This window comes from Sinocyclocheilus anshuiensis, unplaced genomic scaffold (genome assembly GCF_001515605.1).
Source record: "Sinocyclocheilus anshuiensis isolate Anshui unplaced genomic scaffold, SAMN03320099.WGS_v1.1 scaffold334, whole genome shotgun sequence".
NCBI classification, from domain to species: domain Eukaryota; kingdom Metazoa; phylum Chordata; class Actinopteri; order Cypriniformes; family Cyprinidae; genus Sinocyclocheilus; species Sinocyclocheilus anshuiensis.
The window spans coordinates 1,004,284-1,022,134 of NW_015546055.1; the positions used below are offsets into that span (position 1 = coordinate 1,004,284).

The following is a 17,851-nucleotide window of genomic DNA, read 5'->3' on the forward strand; positions in this document are numbered from 1 at the left end:
GTCTCTCTCTCTCTCCCTCTCTCTCTCTCTCTCTCTCTCTCTCTGTTCTCCTAGCATCTCCAATGGAAGACCCGTTCAACTCTCTTCCTCCGTCCGAGCCTCCTCCCCCTCCCCCCATCAGGAACAGTTTCACAGAACCCTCCTCCTCCTCACCCTACCCCAGACCTGCCCGCCCTTCGTCTGGACACGATCACTTCCTGCTCAGCCCTGGTGAGGCCGATCCCACATATCACTACTAATGTAGTATACACTATTAATGTAGTATAAATAACAAATCCTGCTTTATTTGGGTTAAATTGGTGTCTAATCATTGGTGTGATTCACAGACACTTTCATAGACGCATTGAATAACTCGGCTCCCAGTCCCCCTGTGCGGAGACTAACAGGAGACAACATGAAGAAGCCATTCAGGGCTCCGCAAGACTACGATCAACTGCCACCAACCTCAGGTACTAAGTTGAAAAAGTGAATGAGCCAAGTGAATGAAAATAGAATGAGCCAAAAATATACACGTAATATCCTGATAAAACAGCTGTGAGCACAGTGTGTTGTTCTGAATACATAATAGCCATGCAGGTTTATTAAATGAAGCCATTAGCCATCAAGATGAATGCGCTCAATTAATTATTAATTATTAGCCTGTAATGGGTTTTTAATGTGTTCAGAGTCTTTTTAGTCAGCCTGCTACCATCCACTCTCAATGGCCCATTTTGACTAAACGCTCTTTGTTTCCTGTTTACAGTGGCCGGAGATTGCTTCAGGGCACCTGAGAGACCTCCAAAGCCACTTCCCAGGATCATCCCACCAGACATCCACAGAAGACTGCACGAATCGTCCCGGGAGAACGTCGACGCCAAGATCGCCAAGCTTATGGGGGAGGGCTACTCGTTTGAAGACGTAAAACGAGCACTGATGATCGCGCAGAACAAAGTGGACGTGGCACGGAACATTTTGCGGGAGTTTGCGCTAGTTGCCCCCAGGCAGGGCCTGTAGCCCGTGTCAAAATGATTTCAAACTAACTACGACTGTCTCGAAGCGTACAAACCGCAGGCTGACTTCCGCTTGGTTTCGTTTAGCACATACTGCAAACGAGACGAAAACATGTGCTTTTTCGCCAAAAGGAGCCTAATGGAGGGGTGCGTTTGTAACAATGGGATCCTGTGGAAAAAAAAAAAAGCCTTGTGTTTACAGTGACATGGCTTATCTGCAGCACTCAGGTCATCGTCATTTCAGCTCGGGCTGTTCAAGAGAGGAACTGAAATTGAATTTTTCATATTTGGAGGAGTCCATCCACAATTTAAGCTGGATTTGCTGCATCCTTCAAAGTAGTGACGTTTGTATTTCTCTCAAATTTTCTGGACTGAAATGAGAGCAGCTCTGAGTGCTTCTGTTTTTGTTGCCAGTGTCTGCAGGTTGTTCATGCCTTTCCTGCCACTGCTGCTGCCGCACACACACGTATTACACACGTCCAGCCGCTCCTTCCTCGCCTCTCGGGTATCATGAATTTTACAGCAATGGCTCTCGGTGTGACCGTTACTTTTTTTATCGTATTAATTCGACGTGAACACGACAAACCAGATCGTTTGAGGCAGAAAAAGAGACGGACTTCGAATATCAAGTTCACAGTTCTCTTTTCTGTCAGCTTTTTCAGTTTAGCTGCTCTTTATCAACTCTTAACGGATGCCTTTGACAACTGCGTGCATTCCAGCGTTCGCAAGCAAGGGCTAATATGGCTGTCTCATCTTCTGTAAATAGGGCCTGTCAACTCGTGAATAAAACTAACCCAAATGTCCCCTTTGAATGCATTGGTTCCTTATTTATTTTAAAATTAGTGCAGTACAGGAGGAAGCCACCAAAACTTTCCCCTTCCCTTTCGGTTCCCCTCAGCCCACTTGCACTGACGAGATATGCAAAAGATAAGAACTGGACATGCACCGTTTGTATAAGCGCCTGGCAAACAAACCAAAAACACGCAGAATATCATCTGCGAGTCATTTTAATGGTGTCAAATTGAATTTGATGTCATTTTAATGGTGTCAAATTGAATTTGACGTAATAGTGATGGCCACAAACTGAAGAAAACTCCAGCGACCACTTCATTCAAGGCCTTTTGGGAATGGAAGCTGGGCCGCTTTTGACTCTCTATTTTTTCCCCCTCATTGGCTGTTTGTCATTCCTCCCTATAAGGTTTTCTCTGGAACTTGAAACTTCATTTTTGCACTGGCCTCGCTCTCCATCTTACACTTGAAAGTCTGAGAACTAAGTGGACCCTCCAGCGGAAGAGGACGTGGCCTTCGACAGGTTCACAAGGGGAACGGTTTCTGTTCATTTCTCCTCTTCTTTTTACGAGAGATTTTAGTTTGTGGATCATTTAAAACCAGTGATGTGTGCAATTAATTTATACTTTGTTAAAAGTTTTCTTGGAGATTATTTTCTTCTTTCAGTAATGTTGGTAACCCGTGATGTGTTATTGTGGCGCAAAAAAACACATTTTATAAAAGCCAGTATTAACATCTGCTACGTGTTTGTTTTTGAAATCACTGCGTGAAGAAAAAAACAAAAAACTTTTTTTTCGAAATGTACACTTTTATTGTCAACAAAAGTACAAAAACAAAAGTCAGTATTTACAATACTTTATGGCCTTCTTTTGCGGTTACCCTCTTTGGTTTCACTGCTGACCTGATGGTTCAAAATATGCGAGACGGTTACACTAAACATGAACATTCAAAACACTCGTTTTTGGAGACGAAACAAAAAGTGAAAGCTAAATTTCTTCTAAATGTCCTTGACAAAGTGAGATTATATTTTAAATAAAAAGGGTCTCTTTAGTGACTAAGCAGAAGCACAGCTAAACTTGCATTTCTCACACATTATAAATAGCCAAACACAAGCAAGACATTCAAACATATTTACAGCTTCTTCAGACCATGATGAACGGAAAAATGCTTCAACCCATCCTTAAAGACTACAGTGTCGGACATGAACCTGACAAACATTGTAGATACAGAAAATATGTAAAAACAAAAAAGATGCAGTTTTTGTAGTCCGAGGGAAGTACAAAACCGAAAGGCTATACAGTGAGGTTTCACATTAACATACTGAGGTTTGCCTTCCAATACTGACTCTTTCTGTTAAGGCAGAATAATGGGTCTTTTCTTTCATATTTACTTCCTACCAAAAACAATAAAGGCTCTGCATGCAAGGTCGCTTCCACCCAGTCTGATACAGAGAGCGGATGTTTGCTTGTTTATACTATATGCAATTCACGTCTATGTCGCTACGTTAAACTCTAGCGGGCCGTGTTCTGTTGAGTTCCGAGCCCTACAACTATGACATCATGCAGTGCAACCTGAAGGCCACTGGGTGTAGCAGGATATTTCCCTATGCTATGCTAAATTTCTAAACCCGTTTTCACTACTTAGCCACTTCGAACTAGAGGAAATAACATGAATGTCTCAGGGCAGTGACATAAAGAGGTACCAATAAATAAAACATGAGCAAACAGAGGTGTAACAGCAGTGAAGTCATCGTTCTTCCAGCATCCGACCGCGATCTTAGGACTTTTCGATGAGGGACTGTGCAATATCAATATGTAATTCCAAAATCCATAATCTTTTTTTTTTTTTTTTTTTCCCAATAATCCAAATGTTAAGCAGAGTGAACGTACTCCCCTTATTTACACAGGCCTAAAAAGTATACAGCGAATTTACATTTTTTTTTTAACTAGAGGGGAAACAAAACAGCTGTGCCCACCACATCAGCAATGAAGAACATTCACTGGGAACACAAAAAGAAAAAGTCAGAATCGATCAAAAGTAAATGCAGTCCTCAGTGCAGACTAAATTTACAACACAAGTGGTTTTCTCTTTTACACTTTTGTATCGTGGTGGGGGATTTTCTTTTTTTCTTTGTTTTTTTTAGTAAATAGTTCATTGGGAGTAGGAAATATTCTGGAAACATTCTGTGATGCGTGACGCACACGAGTAGCCTGAAGGAGGCGTCGCCGTCCAATCAGATGTCTGGAATTAGATGATTGACGTGTGTAGTACTGCACATTCAGTGTGACAAGGCCTCTTTCCTGGTTCATACCTGGCGCACACAAACAAAAGCAATGAATGTGATTAGAAAAAATGAGAAGAAAAGAATAGCCTGATATCAAAATATTGAGTTGGCGTGCTCAATATTGCACTTAATTCAAAGCCAAATACAAGTTACTCACCAGTTGGCTGGTACCTTTATTAGCTACTGTAATATACTACAATGTTTACATCACATTGTACTAAAGATAGTCTAACACCTCGCTGATGTAAGTGATGTGTGTGATTCAGATGAAAGACATGCACAACTGTCTTCTAAAGAAAACATCTGTCGTGACTCACGTGTGACTCCATTTTAACGTCTTTTACTTCAGTGTAAAATGTACCAGTCTTTTCCGAGTTCTCCATTTGGTGGTATAAATGAAAGATTCCTCACATTAAGCCACCAAAATGAGAACACGAGTATCAGAAAGCCTATTTGTGAGAAGTGGAAACTGGCTTACCTTGTATAAGATACTGTAAGTAACGATAACCTGCAATATTTGTGACTAATATTAAAATAATAATAATAATTAGACTAATTATTTCCATACATTAATGACCATAAAGTTTTTTACATTAGAATTTACATAGAATTTTTATATTTATATAGATTTTTTTATTTAATGTTAATACTTTTTTAAAACAATTATTTATACATGCATATTTAATATATATATATATATATGTGTGTGTGTGTGTGCGTGTGCGTGTGCGTGTGCGTGTATGTATGAATAAAATATGTACAAACAAAATGATGATGCATCACCCATCACCCAGTTTTGGCAGGTGTGAATTTTCAGCCCTGTCCATAGCTTTGAAATTGTAAAACTGCAAGAGAAAATATCCTCACCTTCTTCGTTCTTTTTTGACGGCTCTCTTCTCTTTTAGACATCTGCTTTATGATTGTTCTCCTCCAGTTTCTTACTCTCCTCTGAAGTGCCTGTCTCCTTCTCTCCGGTCTTCCAGGTGCCTTGTCTAACAGGACAATTTTACCTTGATTAATCTTTCAGCACATTTCAAACTGGGCTCTTGCGGCTAGACTATTTCTGGCTCGCTCGCTTCTCATATCAATCTGAACAAATCATGATGATGTATAACAGCAGGTACTATGACTTCTACTGCAATCATAAGTACTTCTTCCGAACAGGTTGTAATTTAAACGTAGGCGATGAAATATACTTGTCACGGAAACGGATGTGTGGAGGCAGGCAGGACGACGAGGACAACAAGAATTCCACTACTCACTTTTAATGTAGACACAACAAGGCAGGTACAGGTAGGTGAAACACACACACTCGAGTGGAATTCTTGTTGTCCTCGTCGTCCTGCCTGCCTCCACACATCCCGTTCCGTGACAATACTCTGCTTTTTCATACTCAACTTATCTGTGCGATGTCATGTTGCGTCTTACCTTGTTTTCTTGATATAGAGCCAGTAGATGAGTCCCACCAAAGCAGCAGCTAGAAAGAGACCAACCACGACACCCACAATCACTTTGGCCTGCTCTGCGCCGTGTTCGTTTTTTTCTAAATGCGATGGACAGATAAACACTATGAATTTTTCTAAAGCGTTATGACTCTTGATAGGGAAAGGCAATCCTGGAAAATTAAAAATGATTGACAGAATCCTGCTACTTGAGAAAAATTAAAGCTGGGATTATTTCAAGATGACATTTTTCAGGTACGACAACTAAAAGAACCAATTAAAACACGTGAAGGCACAAAGTTTGCATGATGTCAGGATGCTTGACACCCTCCGACTCATGATCTTAACTTCTACTTCATTTTAAGTGAGATTCAAGTGAATGAAATCAGATGATCTTACCTGGTTTGGACTTGTGCTCCTCAAATACTGAAATCAGATATAAAATCAAATTAACTTTGGGTGCAAAATGAAACCAAACTGGCATTTATGACACATTTGGTGAGAAAAAGCCACCACCCAGCTGTGGTTTAGATGCAAAACCAATTCAAATCAGAAGTAAGTACTGTCCAATCAGATTTTAGTAAGGAAGATGACCACAAGCATGCGATAGCGGTCGGAAAGAGAGGAGAAGGAAAAGGGACAGCAGTCCAAGCACCCTGACATAGACAAACAAAACCCGAGCCAAAGCCAGAAACAAGAAAGAGAGCGCCTCATGCCCTGTGAGTGAACAACATGACCCGAGAGAGAGCAGCAAGCCCTGTCTTTCCAGTGTTCACACCAGGACACTAATAATACTAACAGTAAAAGGCCACTAAATCACCCTGCATTTGAATGGTGCATCAGGCAAAACTGTGAAACATGCTAGCTTTACCAATCTCTTCACATGCACATATAAGAGATGTTAGATGTGGCATACTTATCAGGGCTGTCAAACTACTGTTATTTGTGCCATTAAAAACACGTAAAATGAGACAAAAAGCAAAATATACATCAATAATCCTGATTCTATCATCATTACAATACTATATAGTATGTTTCACCTATTTCTGTTGATCAAATAAACAGGCAATCTCAGTGTTTGTGTCCGATCTCAAACCACTTGTTATTAACCATGTCAAATATGTAGGCTAATGGTTCTTTTTAATTTAAATATGTTCTTGACAGCCCTATAATATGAGCCTTTTTAAAGAGGGCGATTGAGTGGTTAGTAAGCTAAGCGGTCCTCACAGCTGGAAACCCCTTCAGCGCGTTCAGTGAGTTACTTACGAGAAAACACGCTGATGTCCCTCGAGTCGTAGCCGAGTTTATTGGTCACGTGGCAGCTGACGGTGAGGTTCTTGCTGGGCACTACGGTCAGTTTGTATGTGGCCTTCCCGTTGAAATATGATGTTTCATCCTGCAGGACAACAATTCCAGTTTTTTTTTTATTACTTTTTATAACCAGAATATTAACTTTTTTAACCGTTTTCATTTTATATATATATATGCAAAAATACAAACAAGCAAGAACTAAGTTAGTTCCATTATCGGACCTCTTTGCTTAATGCGCTATTTAATACACCTCACCACTAGAGGGCGCTAATGATCCTCAGCTCATTTATTATCATGTAGTCTGCACCACACCCAGCGCTAATGGAAAGTCTCACTCTCACACTCTCTCACACACACCCTCAGGGTCGGGAATCACGAGTGCAATTCGTGTCTGTAATCACAGCCATTAAATTAGTCTCCATCACAAACACTCTTCAATATCCATGTCATTAAGGCAGACAGTGAGCGCTGAACCCATCACAGAGCGCAGTGTGAGTTAGCTACTGACACCAGCGCTGCGATCCACAGGATCACACAGCAAAATATACCAGAAATAAGCAGCCATTAAGACACAATTAAGTCAAAATTAATAGTATATATAGTACATAATGTATTTAATGATATTCATATTATAAACACAAGTTTTTTGTTAATGAAAGAAGCCTCAGATTATGCCCACCAAGACTGCCTTTATTTGATAAAAAGTACAGTAAAAGCAGTAATATTGTGCAATATTATAACTGTTTGAAATAACTGTCTTCCATTTTTATGTATTTAAAAATGTAATTTATTCCTATGATGGCAAAGCTGAATTTTCAGCAGCCATTATCCATGTTTTCACAGTAAAACATAACTACATATTATTCAAAATTGAGGTATGACTGAAATTAAAAGATGGGGAAGTGTGTAATTAAGCGTGTAACAAATGGTTGTATGCTTACAGCACTAGGAAGACTAGATCGCATGTCTTGGATTTTACACAAGGCAGAGTAGGCTACAGTACAGGTTGTGACTTTACAACCCTGCTGGAAGCAGACCAACACAAAACACCAAATCTAAACTCATTTATTTGAAATGCATCCACCGAGACTGGCCAGACACTGAGAAGCAGAAATAGCTAACTGTGTGAGTGTTTGCATCGCGGTGAGCCTGTGGTACTATGACACTGATAGAGAAAGACAAGTGCCGGTCAGACTCCTCTGTATCAAAACCCAAACATTGTGACTCATGGGACACACACACTATGTCTGGGATATCTGGGGTAACAAACACAGGCTAGTTTTCGGTGTCCTGCTTTGGCATCCCTGTCCTCATTGTCCCGTTTTCCTGTCCTGGCTGTAGTCTCATAAGTGGAAACAGGGAGGCAAACTCAAGGATAGTCATCACCTCCCCTCAGATGTGTTTGGGAGGGTGGCGAGACGTGCCTTTGTGGAAATTCGCTTCTTGTCATAAAAAATCCAGAAACAAAGGCAAAGTCGCTCGCAACAAAATACCAGAGCCGTCAGTCTGTGGAACGCGGGACGAATAATAATTATTTGTGTGTGATTCCAGACATTTCAGTCCCAGGACAACTGTTCCCTTTTCAACATAAATTGAAAGTTGGCTCTTCCCTTCTGGGTGCTGACAACCTGCGACTTCAAACACCTGTGCACCTTTCATCTTGTCTAGACCAGAACTGAGTGAAATATCTGGGCATCTTTCCTTCTCACATAAAAACGTACAAGATGCAAGGTTCTTTTGGGAGAACAGTAATGTCTAAAACATGTTGAACAATTCAGATCAGATTCAGATCTATATTCAGTCTGACAGTGGTAGTGACTCACGTTAGTTCCATTGACACTCCACTGCACGTCAGGTTTAGGTGAACCTTCTGCCTCACACGTCAAGATTTTATGTTTGCCATCGTTGCTGCGACGCTTTGTTAGACTCATAATTTTGGGACCACCTGGAGATAATAAATTTATGCTTTCATACAGTATATATACACACACACACACACACATATATGCATTATATACGGTATATTACTTTGTATACTCTCTATATTAATATATACTTATTTTTAACATGTTATAAATAAGTTTTTTTTTTAAATATTTTTATTCATATGTATATATATATATATATACATGCATTTATTTTTAACATAAATGTTAAAATAAGTAAATATATCAATACACAAAAAACAATTGATAAATAATGAATACAAAGTTGAAGTATGTATATATATATAAATGTATATAAAATTAAAAAGTATAAAGTGTGTGTGTGTAGATATTCACAAACACATATATGAATAAAATCCTACTAATACAAATGATTAATAAAATGTTACAATATTAAAAGTGTGTATAATAAGTCCTACCTTCTACAGTAAGTTCGAAGGACAAACTGCGTTTGATTCCTTCAATGGACACGTCACACACATACAGGCCTGCGTCACTATACGTCAACTTAGAGAAGTCGGGCAGTTCGTCTAGTTTACGGTTATCCTGGAGAAATTGAAAGAGTTGTTTGTTTAGCATGACTAAATGAACCTAACCCAGATCTGTTAGATTCCCTGCTATCTCTTACCTTACTCCATGTCACTTTTGCTTCAGTAGAGGCGTTCTTTTCCAATGACACCTCCAACTTTTCCCCGAGCCTCTTTAACACCTTGCCTGTAGGAGTGAGGCTTACATCCAGAACTGAAAGAGAAAGACAGAAAGCATGTATCAGTCTGCTGCAGGCTTCTTTTTTGTACACCTGTCCTAAAAATATTTCAACCACTGAAGAGGCTGAAATGCATCACATTTCTTCGCCAACAAAGAGTGCTAAGGCCCTCCTCGCACCCCCTTATTCTCACCTGAGCAATTGTTTTCTATCCTCACATGGACAGCTGAGATGCCACCAGCTTTGAAATTGCACCATACAGACGCCGTGAAATATATTTGAGTCTCCAAACTGAAGCGTCACCTCAATGAGAATTATTGAAAGGCCAGAGTGTGTGAGCTTATCAGCGAGCTGGAGACTGTAGCAGCCTCAACCTGAGTCAAAAACTCCTAATTAAGCTGTCTTCCTGCTATCCTGCCCCCTTCGCTAATCCTGCTGAAGATAGATTTGATCAAAGTTTCGCTTGTGCATTAATTCGTACTATAAAGAAAGGAATTAATTGGAAAGGAAAAGTTTGGTGAACTCCGACTGCTCATCTGTTCAATGGAGTCAGTTTATTCAGGCTTGACTCTACAGCAACATTGACGCAAACAACAGCTAATGTTTTTTTGGTTGAGCTAATGTTTGTTAGATATTATACTCTGTATCTTTTAAGCCCAAAAATCAAATAAATAATGCTTAATGTTCTAAAGTGTAGCTATAACTGATGGGTCTGTGCTGTAATTTCCTGAAATATTTATCTAATAAAAGGTAGGTAATTTTTTATCAGGTATTACAAAAGCATGATAAAAGCTCAGTACAATGTTAAGTGATTTATTTTTCCTTCTCTGGTTCCCTGGTGAGTTTCTTATTCATATTAACACATTCCACATCTATGAAAACTGGTAAAACGAAACTAAAATATAGCGAATAGGTGATTTTTTCCCCCAGAAAATGCTTGCGATTTTTGTTTTTCAAGGTTAGAACTTTCAATGCATTTGCATTTATTCATGATCCATAAATGCAAACAGTATGCTAACAGGTTAGATGGTAATTTGCGGCAGGCTAGCTAAAATGTGTATGTAATTTAGTTGAGAATACATGTTTTGGATTTGAATTTATTACAGTTCATTGCCAAGAAGGACAGCACATTGCTGAAAGAACAACACAAGCTACAGTACATTGTGAATGAACACAGGCTGGCTGTATTAGACGATTCTTTGAGCATAATATCACACTAGATATCGCTAAACATCACTCGTTAACCGTGTTTTTTTCTCAATGGAGAAAGCATGTGTCGGTTGCCAGATTGAGTAAATAAATTATACCACTGGTCAAAATATTTCAGCTTATTGGGGGAATTACATCTCTTCAAACTTAAGCATTTTAAAGGCTTATGGAGGCAGATATATCAAACAAAAAAAAGTTTTCTGAATAATGTTTAATGTTATATTATATTGTATTATATTATAATTTATTATTATATAATATTCATAATGTGCAATCATGATTAATAGGAAACATCAAATCGCCAAAAAAAGTTTTCAGAATAAATGATAATGCATTATTATATTATATTACATTATATTATAATATTATATTATTTTGATTAGTGGGGAGGGGTATTAGAGGAATTTGGAAAAGCATGCCTCTTGCACTATTTCTACCATATTTGCAAAAAGTTTTTGAAAGTGATTCTTCGTCATATCACCAAATGTTGAGAAACCTGCAATTATGACCAAAAGAACTGCAGAGAATGCATTTGGAAATCCAATTCTCTGTATTACCACTTGATTTTAAACTGACTCGTCTCTTTCCAAAATCTCAAATATATTTTTCCTTATCTGTCAAACGCTCCATCAGGTCTTTCTCTAGTGTGTAGACGCCCTTAGGCAGATGCCCTTAAATGAGAGAGAGATAGAGAAGAGGAGTGCATCATTCGCCCACTCACAGCTCACGGTGACCATCTGAGTGGACTCCATCACATCGTTGTCAAGCAGGGAGCACTTGTACACTCCAGTGTCCGCTCGGGTAATGCCAGTCAGAGTGTAGACATCCTTGTCCGTCACTGTGACCTTCTTGCCCTAAAGAAGGCATGAGAGAGAGGAAGACAGTGTAATTAACCTGTAGGGAAGGATACAGGGCAGACAGCAGGACCCTGGAGATGAAAGACTGGTGTGGTTGCTGTGGACACAGCCGGCAATCTCTCACCTTAATGTTGAAGTTGAAGCTGGTAGGAGGAGGGTTTCCGTCCGCCTGGCATTTCAGTGTCACATCATCACCTTCTCTAATGGGACTCTGAGAAACAACCTGTAGACTCACCTTCTCAGTAGGGTCTTAAAGAGAAAAAGGAGAAAACAAACATTAGAAAGGCCAGAAGAGAGCCTGAGGATGATGGACGACATTGCACGTCATTGCACGAATTCTGTGTGACTTTCCATATCAACATGTAGCAAGCAACAACAACAACAACAACAAAAAATCATTCTCTAAGACACCGCGCCATTCTGCAGACCCCAAGGAGCTTAAACGCCTTCATTTCCACAACCATTTGCAGTCTCTCGTTCTCACCCAGCAGCCACAGAGCATTTCACATCAAATGTTCACCCCGAGGCACTGAACAAACCTCTCAACATTCAGATAAGAAAGAGAGAGAGAGAGAGAGAGAGAGCGATGCTACAGCAGACTTGGTTACTGGCATTATGCCTGACAAGACCTAGAAAAAACATCAAATTGAGCCTGGCTACCAGCTGAGACCTTCAATTCAAGGTTCAGGATTCAAGAGATGGCTTCATGTACTAGGCGATGCACAGATATGCAGGCACCCGTGAACACGGATCCCTCAAACCAGCTGTAAAATCAAACAAATAAAGCATCAAGGTGCTAGGCACAGCATGTGTCACATCAGAACATTATCTCAGGTAGAGACAAAGCCCCAGCGCTTGACTACCAACCCAATGCCGTTTCGATTTAATCTCTGAGCTAATGTGGGAGATCCACCCCTAGGGGGAGCTGGTTTGTGTAAAAGTAGCCATGTAAAGTACAGTAACCTGAATCTACTGGCACAGTAACTGATACTTTACCTGAATTGAATATAATGATATAAAAAGACTGGGTACCATGAAATTATAAGATGACAAAATACTGGCACATACTGGTACTGTAAGTAAATGCATACAGGTAAATAGACATCTTTTATTGTTGCATTGTCTTTGCTGGCTGCATCAAAAACAAAGTGCAATTAGGGTAATCTGAAAGTGTCTTATGCACCGATTTTATTTAGACCGAAATAACAATAAATAACATTGGCTCTTGGCTAATAAATTGCTTGTAATATTCCTCTCGGCTACACTGGCTAAGTTGTTAAATATAATGTAATTGATTTAATAATAATAATAATAATGTTGATTAAATTAATACATTAATAATACAAATATGATAAAACAAACCATTCAAAAGTTTGGGGTCAGTAAGATTGTTATTTATTTGTTTTGTTGCTGATTAAGAAATTAATTATTTTAGCATTTCAGCAAGGACACATTAAATTGATTAAAAATTAAATTTTATTATTTTACAAAAATTTCTACTTAAAATATGTGCTGTTCTTTTCTATTCATCAAAGTATCCTAAAAAATGTATCACAGTTTCCACAAGAATATTAAGCATCTGTTTTGAACACTGATAATAATAAATGTTTCTTGAGCACCAAATGAACGATTATGTGACATTGAAGACTGGAGTAATGACTGATTAAAACTCATCTTTACCATCACAGAAATAAATTACAAATTAAAATATATTAAAATGGAAAAATAATTTTAGATAGTAATAATATTTCAGAATATTATGCTTTGCTGTATTTTGATCAAATTACTGCAGCTTTGGTGAACAAAGAAGACTTGAAAAACATGAAAAAAACCCCCAGTATACTCTTAAAAATAAAGGTGCTTCACGATGCCATAGAAGAACCTTTTTGTCTAAATGGTTCCATAAAGAACCTTTAACATCTGAAGAACCATTTTGTTTGACAAAAGGTTCTTTGTGGCGAAAGAAGGTTCTTCAGATTACAAAAAGGTAAGAAAGAGATGGTTCTTTAAAGAACCTTTGACTAAATGGTTCTTTGTGGAACTAAAAATGGTTCTTCTATGGCATCGCTTGAAGAACCTTTTGAAGCACCTTTATTTTTAAGAGTGTAGTGTCAGAAAAGTACTGTTTAGTATGTAGTTAGCATCAATGAAGTTACTTACAGTGAATTGGGAAGGTCTCGGGTTCTGAAACCTGGTCGGGGCCCATCACATGATTTGCCGTGCAGATGAATTGTGATTCTACATCCTCTTTGCTAGCTGTGTACTGCAGACGGGAAGAAGTTCTGGACAGACCTGTGGCTGGGTCCTTGGTAATAGCAGATGTGATAATGATAGCTGCAGTCACACACAAACACACATTTAGACACATCAGTTATTAGAGCTGGCAAACGCAGTAACTGTCACACCTTGACACTGGAAGTTGCCTGAAACCACGTAACAACGGCTTGATTCTGTCAATACTGTCAGAATGTTCTCTAACCACTAACCAATCAGCTGTGAGCTTGAGACTTCAGCAACAGTTAAAGGGGTAAGTTTTATTTATTTCCTTTATTAAAAGGGCTATTTTAGAATAACCATCTGCATATACACATAAGGGCTGTCGCGATTCGTCAATTTTATTCGACTATTCGATTTTTAAAAATCCTCGACTTCATTTTGCTCGTGTCGACTAACCAGCAAAATACCGGAAGTGGCGCATTTCACGGACGAGAATCCATAAAACACATTACTAGACTGTTTCCCAAGGCTGCATGATATATTAAACCCATTTAAAAATCATAATTAAGCATAATTGTGAATTCACAAACACTATGATTTAATTAAATAATTATATGCGATGCAGTTCTAATACAGTATATGCGCTTTAATTATTTACATGCGTGTAGGTTAAGTACATGCGTCACACAGCAGCTCCGTTCACAGTAGTTCCACAGGAACTGTTATCATTTACATGTGTGGAGCGTCTCAAACTCCATCTCTGCATGTTGTTGTGAGTTTGGGTTTATTATAACATTCATCTGGGAACGCAACGTGCGCCATTTCATGTCATTCTTACATTATAATACTGAACTTTGATTTCAGTGATTTGGACTATGAGATGGACACTTGCTTCTTGCACTCTATGTTGCACTTTACTTTTGCTTTAAAAAAAGGATTTCATAGAAATTTGGATTTCATTTGATGTAATAAAATATAGTTTAATAAAATATTCTTAAGTAACATTTATTTTTTTTTTTTTTGAGGAAAATTAATCATTTAGATTAACCGATTAATCGATAGATTAGTCGATATATTAATCGAAATAAAAATAGTCATTAGTGGCAGCCCTAATACACATGTTTAGAAACTAAACTAGTCAGTCCAAGACCACAAGCTGAGAAAACAAAAATATGTAAAATAAATTTCATAGCAATCAGTTCATGCTTTTTGTAAATTAATCTTCTTTATTTCAGACAGATGGGGAAATAAATGGCAGAAGTAGTTCTGCAGCATGTCAAAAACAGGTACTGGGTGTCTGTCAATGAAAACATATCGGATGCTTGCAGTGTAGACAGCTCCAATATGCTTATAATATGCGCAATATCTAATTCTGTTGTGTCGCAACATGCCACACACATCCAGTGTAGAAACACAACATTCATCGTAATAACTTGACAGAAATATTACACATTCTTGTTGAGTCATTCTATGAAACAAGTGCCTTCTCGATTGCAGAAAAGTGATTGTAAGAGAATTTCTGCAAGAATTTATACAAACATAGTGCCATCTGAAACTAAATGAATACAAATGTATATGTTGGGATATTTTGGGTTTGATTTGGTTTGGACTCCTGACATTAGCATTCAGGAGCTAATAATATGACTTTACTTTAAAAAAGCTGAAAAATATTCAAATAAATTTAGATAGTAACAATATTTTTAATATTAAATATATAAAAAAAATAAAATAAAATTCTGCTTTACTTGATGGGCTAGATATATGAACAAATCTTATCAAGCAAGAAAAAAAATGCTGAATGTTAAATAAGAGTAGAACCTTTGAACTTGGCTTGTCAAAGCTCAAATTATGTCACTTCCTGTTCATTATGTCATTTAAAATGACAGTTCACCATTATTCTGAGGTAAATAAATGATGTGGGGGGAATTAATTTGATTAAAATTAATGATTTATATTAATATGTTTGGTCTAGTGAGAATTGAAAAACTAACCCACAATTTATCATGCCACAAATTAAAAAGTATTTAAAATATTTCTTTGACATTTTAAATGATTTGAAACCAATATATTTAAGCTTACAAAGCCATATATATCAGATTTGTGTGTTTAGTGCACTTGATTTAATGTTTTTCCTTTCATATAATGACTGTTATGGACTCACTTTTGCCGTCATCCACTAGGGGCTGATTGTTCTTCATCCAGATGAGATATGCTGCTGGGTTGGCACTCTCCGCTACACATTCTCCCAACTAACACGCAAACACACACATACACACAGAGAAAAAAAACAGCACATCTGCTTTAGTGACTATATCACAACCTCTCATCAGCGGGAATTTATATGACGTTCAAGTCTGCGATACGCAAACACTTTCGGTTTCGCCTGTCTTACATACCTATTTATAGACTCATGACACATAGTATCACCTTAGATTGTCACATGATGTGTCATTTCATTCAACACAATTTAAGTGTGTATTTGCAAGTGATTTTGGGACACTTTTCTTGGGACTTTCCCTAATGTTGGTTCATGACCCAAGTACTCAAGGTATTTTTATCCCACTGCTGCTGCCCTTGTAGTGGGTAAGTCCCGAGGTGGCCCAGGGAAGATACTTTGATATAAACACTGACATCATTTGTATGAGCTAAAGTGGGTGGGGTTTTAACTCTACAGTTGTGATACAGGTCTTCCATTTCCTCACTTTCTTTCTCTCGCCCTTTTCCTTCTCTCTGGTTGAGTAAAAACGCAGCCAGAGGCCGAAGAGGCTCTGCATTAATAACACGCTGACAGGATCACATGCTGACGAGCTATCTGCCCCGGGATAGAGAAATTAGCAGAAAGAGAGAAGGGTAATAATGGCAGGAGAGCAGAGCAGACAGCGGGATGATGCATGAGTTTAGGTGTTCAGGGTGGCGTGAGAAATCCAAGATTTAGAGGAACCACGAACGAGGGGGAGATGGAGTGGGGAAAATCGCCGTAATGTGATTCCGAACTCCGATAACACATTGGACCCTCCTCAGGAGCCGGACCATGATACATCACCTCTTGAGCGCAGAGTGCTGCCTGAAGCCTGTAGCTTCCTCTGAGCCGTGGAACAGAGCAGCTGTGACTAAGCACTTTCCTTCCTGGACTCTCTGGGGGATTCACGAAGAATGAATTCTGCCTGCTTATAGCGGTCATTTATTTACACACGCTTTCCGCATTGTTTTAGCAACCAATTTAACAATTCTGTTTCATTACTGATTCTTTTAGTAATTTTGAGGAAGACAAGTAATGGGAATGAATTGGAAAAAAGAAATGCAATTCCACTGCCAAATGATGAGAAAACAACTCAATTCAAACCATTCTTGAAAAACAGAGTTATTTTTATTATTATTTATATACTATTATTATAGCATTTATTATTATTTTGTATTAGTTTTTACTTTTATATTTCCAGTTTTCTTTTTCATTTTAGTTTACGTTTTAGTAGTTTGGTGTGCTTTTGTCATTTTGTTTTTTTAGCTTTAATTTATTTTTTAATTCCATTTTAGTTTTATTAATTTTAATAGTTTGGTTTTAAACTTATTTAATTTAATTGTCAAGGCCAATTTTTATGTTTAAGTTTTTCATCTAATATCTTATTTTATTTCAGCTTTCAAGAAAATGTTTACAGTTTTAGTTTTAGTTAACAATCAAATCTCTGTGGCACATAAAAGTGTAATAAAAATATAAGAAATATATTTAAAAATATATGCTAAACAAACAAAATCTATAATATATGTTATGGATTATGCTATAATATATTTAATTCCATTATTTTTAATAATATACTATTGACAAAACATATGATCTTACATAATCTTAAATCTTTAACTACACAACATTTTATGAAGTCAGTAACCACACTGATTCACGTTTCAGATCAGTGCAGCCTTAAAATCAGCTTTAAATCAGTGCATATCATATACCCAGGGGTGCCTGCAGGATTTCATCTGAGGGTACGCACAGACATTTTATTTATTTACCCCCCCCCCGAGAATCAGACTACACTGGTCATCTAATGTTTTTGATTCTCACACACACACACACACACACACACACACACACACACACACAAA

The 17,851-nt window shown here is 38.0% G+C and overlaps 2 protein-coding genes across 3 annotated transcripts in view; one reads left to right on the forward strand and one right to left on the reverse strand.

The window, feature by feature from the left end:
- LOC107699267 (E3 ubiquitin-protein ligase CBL-B-like) overlaps positions 1-1,975 on the forward strand; it is a 71,649-nt gene extending 69,674 nt beyond the window's left edge. Inside the window, exons 17-19 of the mRNA XM_016500471.1 lie at positions 55-210; positions 327-449; positions 743-1,975. Of these exons, the coding sequence (XP_016355957.1) occupies positions 55-210; positions 327-449; positions 743-993 (530 nt within the window). The 3' untranslated portion in view covers positions 994-1,975. The remainder of the gene's footprint in view (positions 1-54; positions 211-326; positions 450-742) is intronic.
- A 600-nt stretch (positions 1,976-2,575) lies between these two features.
- Positions 2,576-17,851, reverse strand: part of LOC107699268 (CD166 antigen homolog) — a 64,657-nt gene continuing 49,381 nt past the window's right edge. Inside the window, exons 5-16 of one of the 2 annotated variants that reach the window (XM_016500473.1) lie at positions 15,912-15,999; positions 13,694-13,867; positions 11,658-11,782; positions 11,398-11,530; positions 9,390-9,502; positions 9,181-9,307; positions 8,639-8,760; positions 6,771-6,900; positions 5,904-5,930; positions 5,491-5,605; positions 4,930-5,054; positions 2,576-4,089 (exon numbers count right to left, since the gene is read on the reverse strand). In XM_016500473.1, coding sequence (XP_016355959.1) covers positions 4,964-5,054; positions 5,491-5,605; positions 5,904-5,930; positions 6,771-6,900; positions 8,639-8,760; positions 9,181-9,307; positions 9,390-9,502; positions 11,398-11,530; positions 11,658-11,782; positions 13,694-13,867; positions 15,912-15,999 — 1,245 coding nt within the window. In that variant the 3' untranslated portion in view covers positions 2,576-4,089; positions 4,930-4,963. The remainder of the gene's footprint in view (positions 4,090-4,929; positions 5,055-5,490; positions 5,606-5,903; positions 5,931-6,770; positions 6,901-8,638; positions 8,761-9,180; positions 9,308-9,389; positions 9,503-11,397; positions 11,531-11,657; positions 11,783-13,693; positions 13,868-15,911; positions 16,000-17,851) is intronic. The other variant, XM_016500474.1, reaches the window with a different exon arrangement.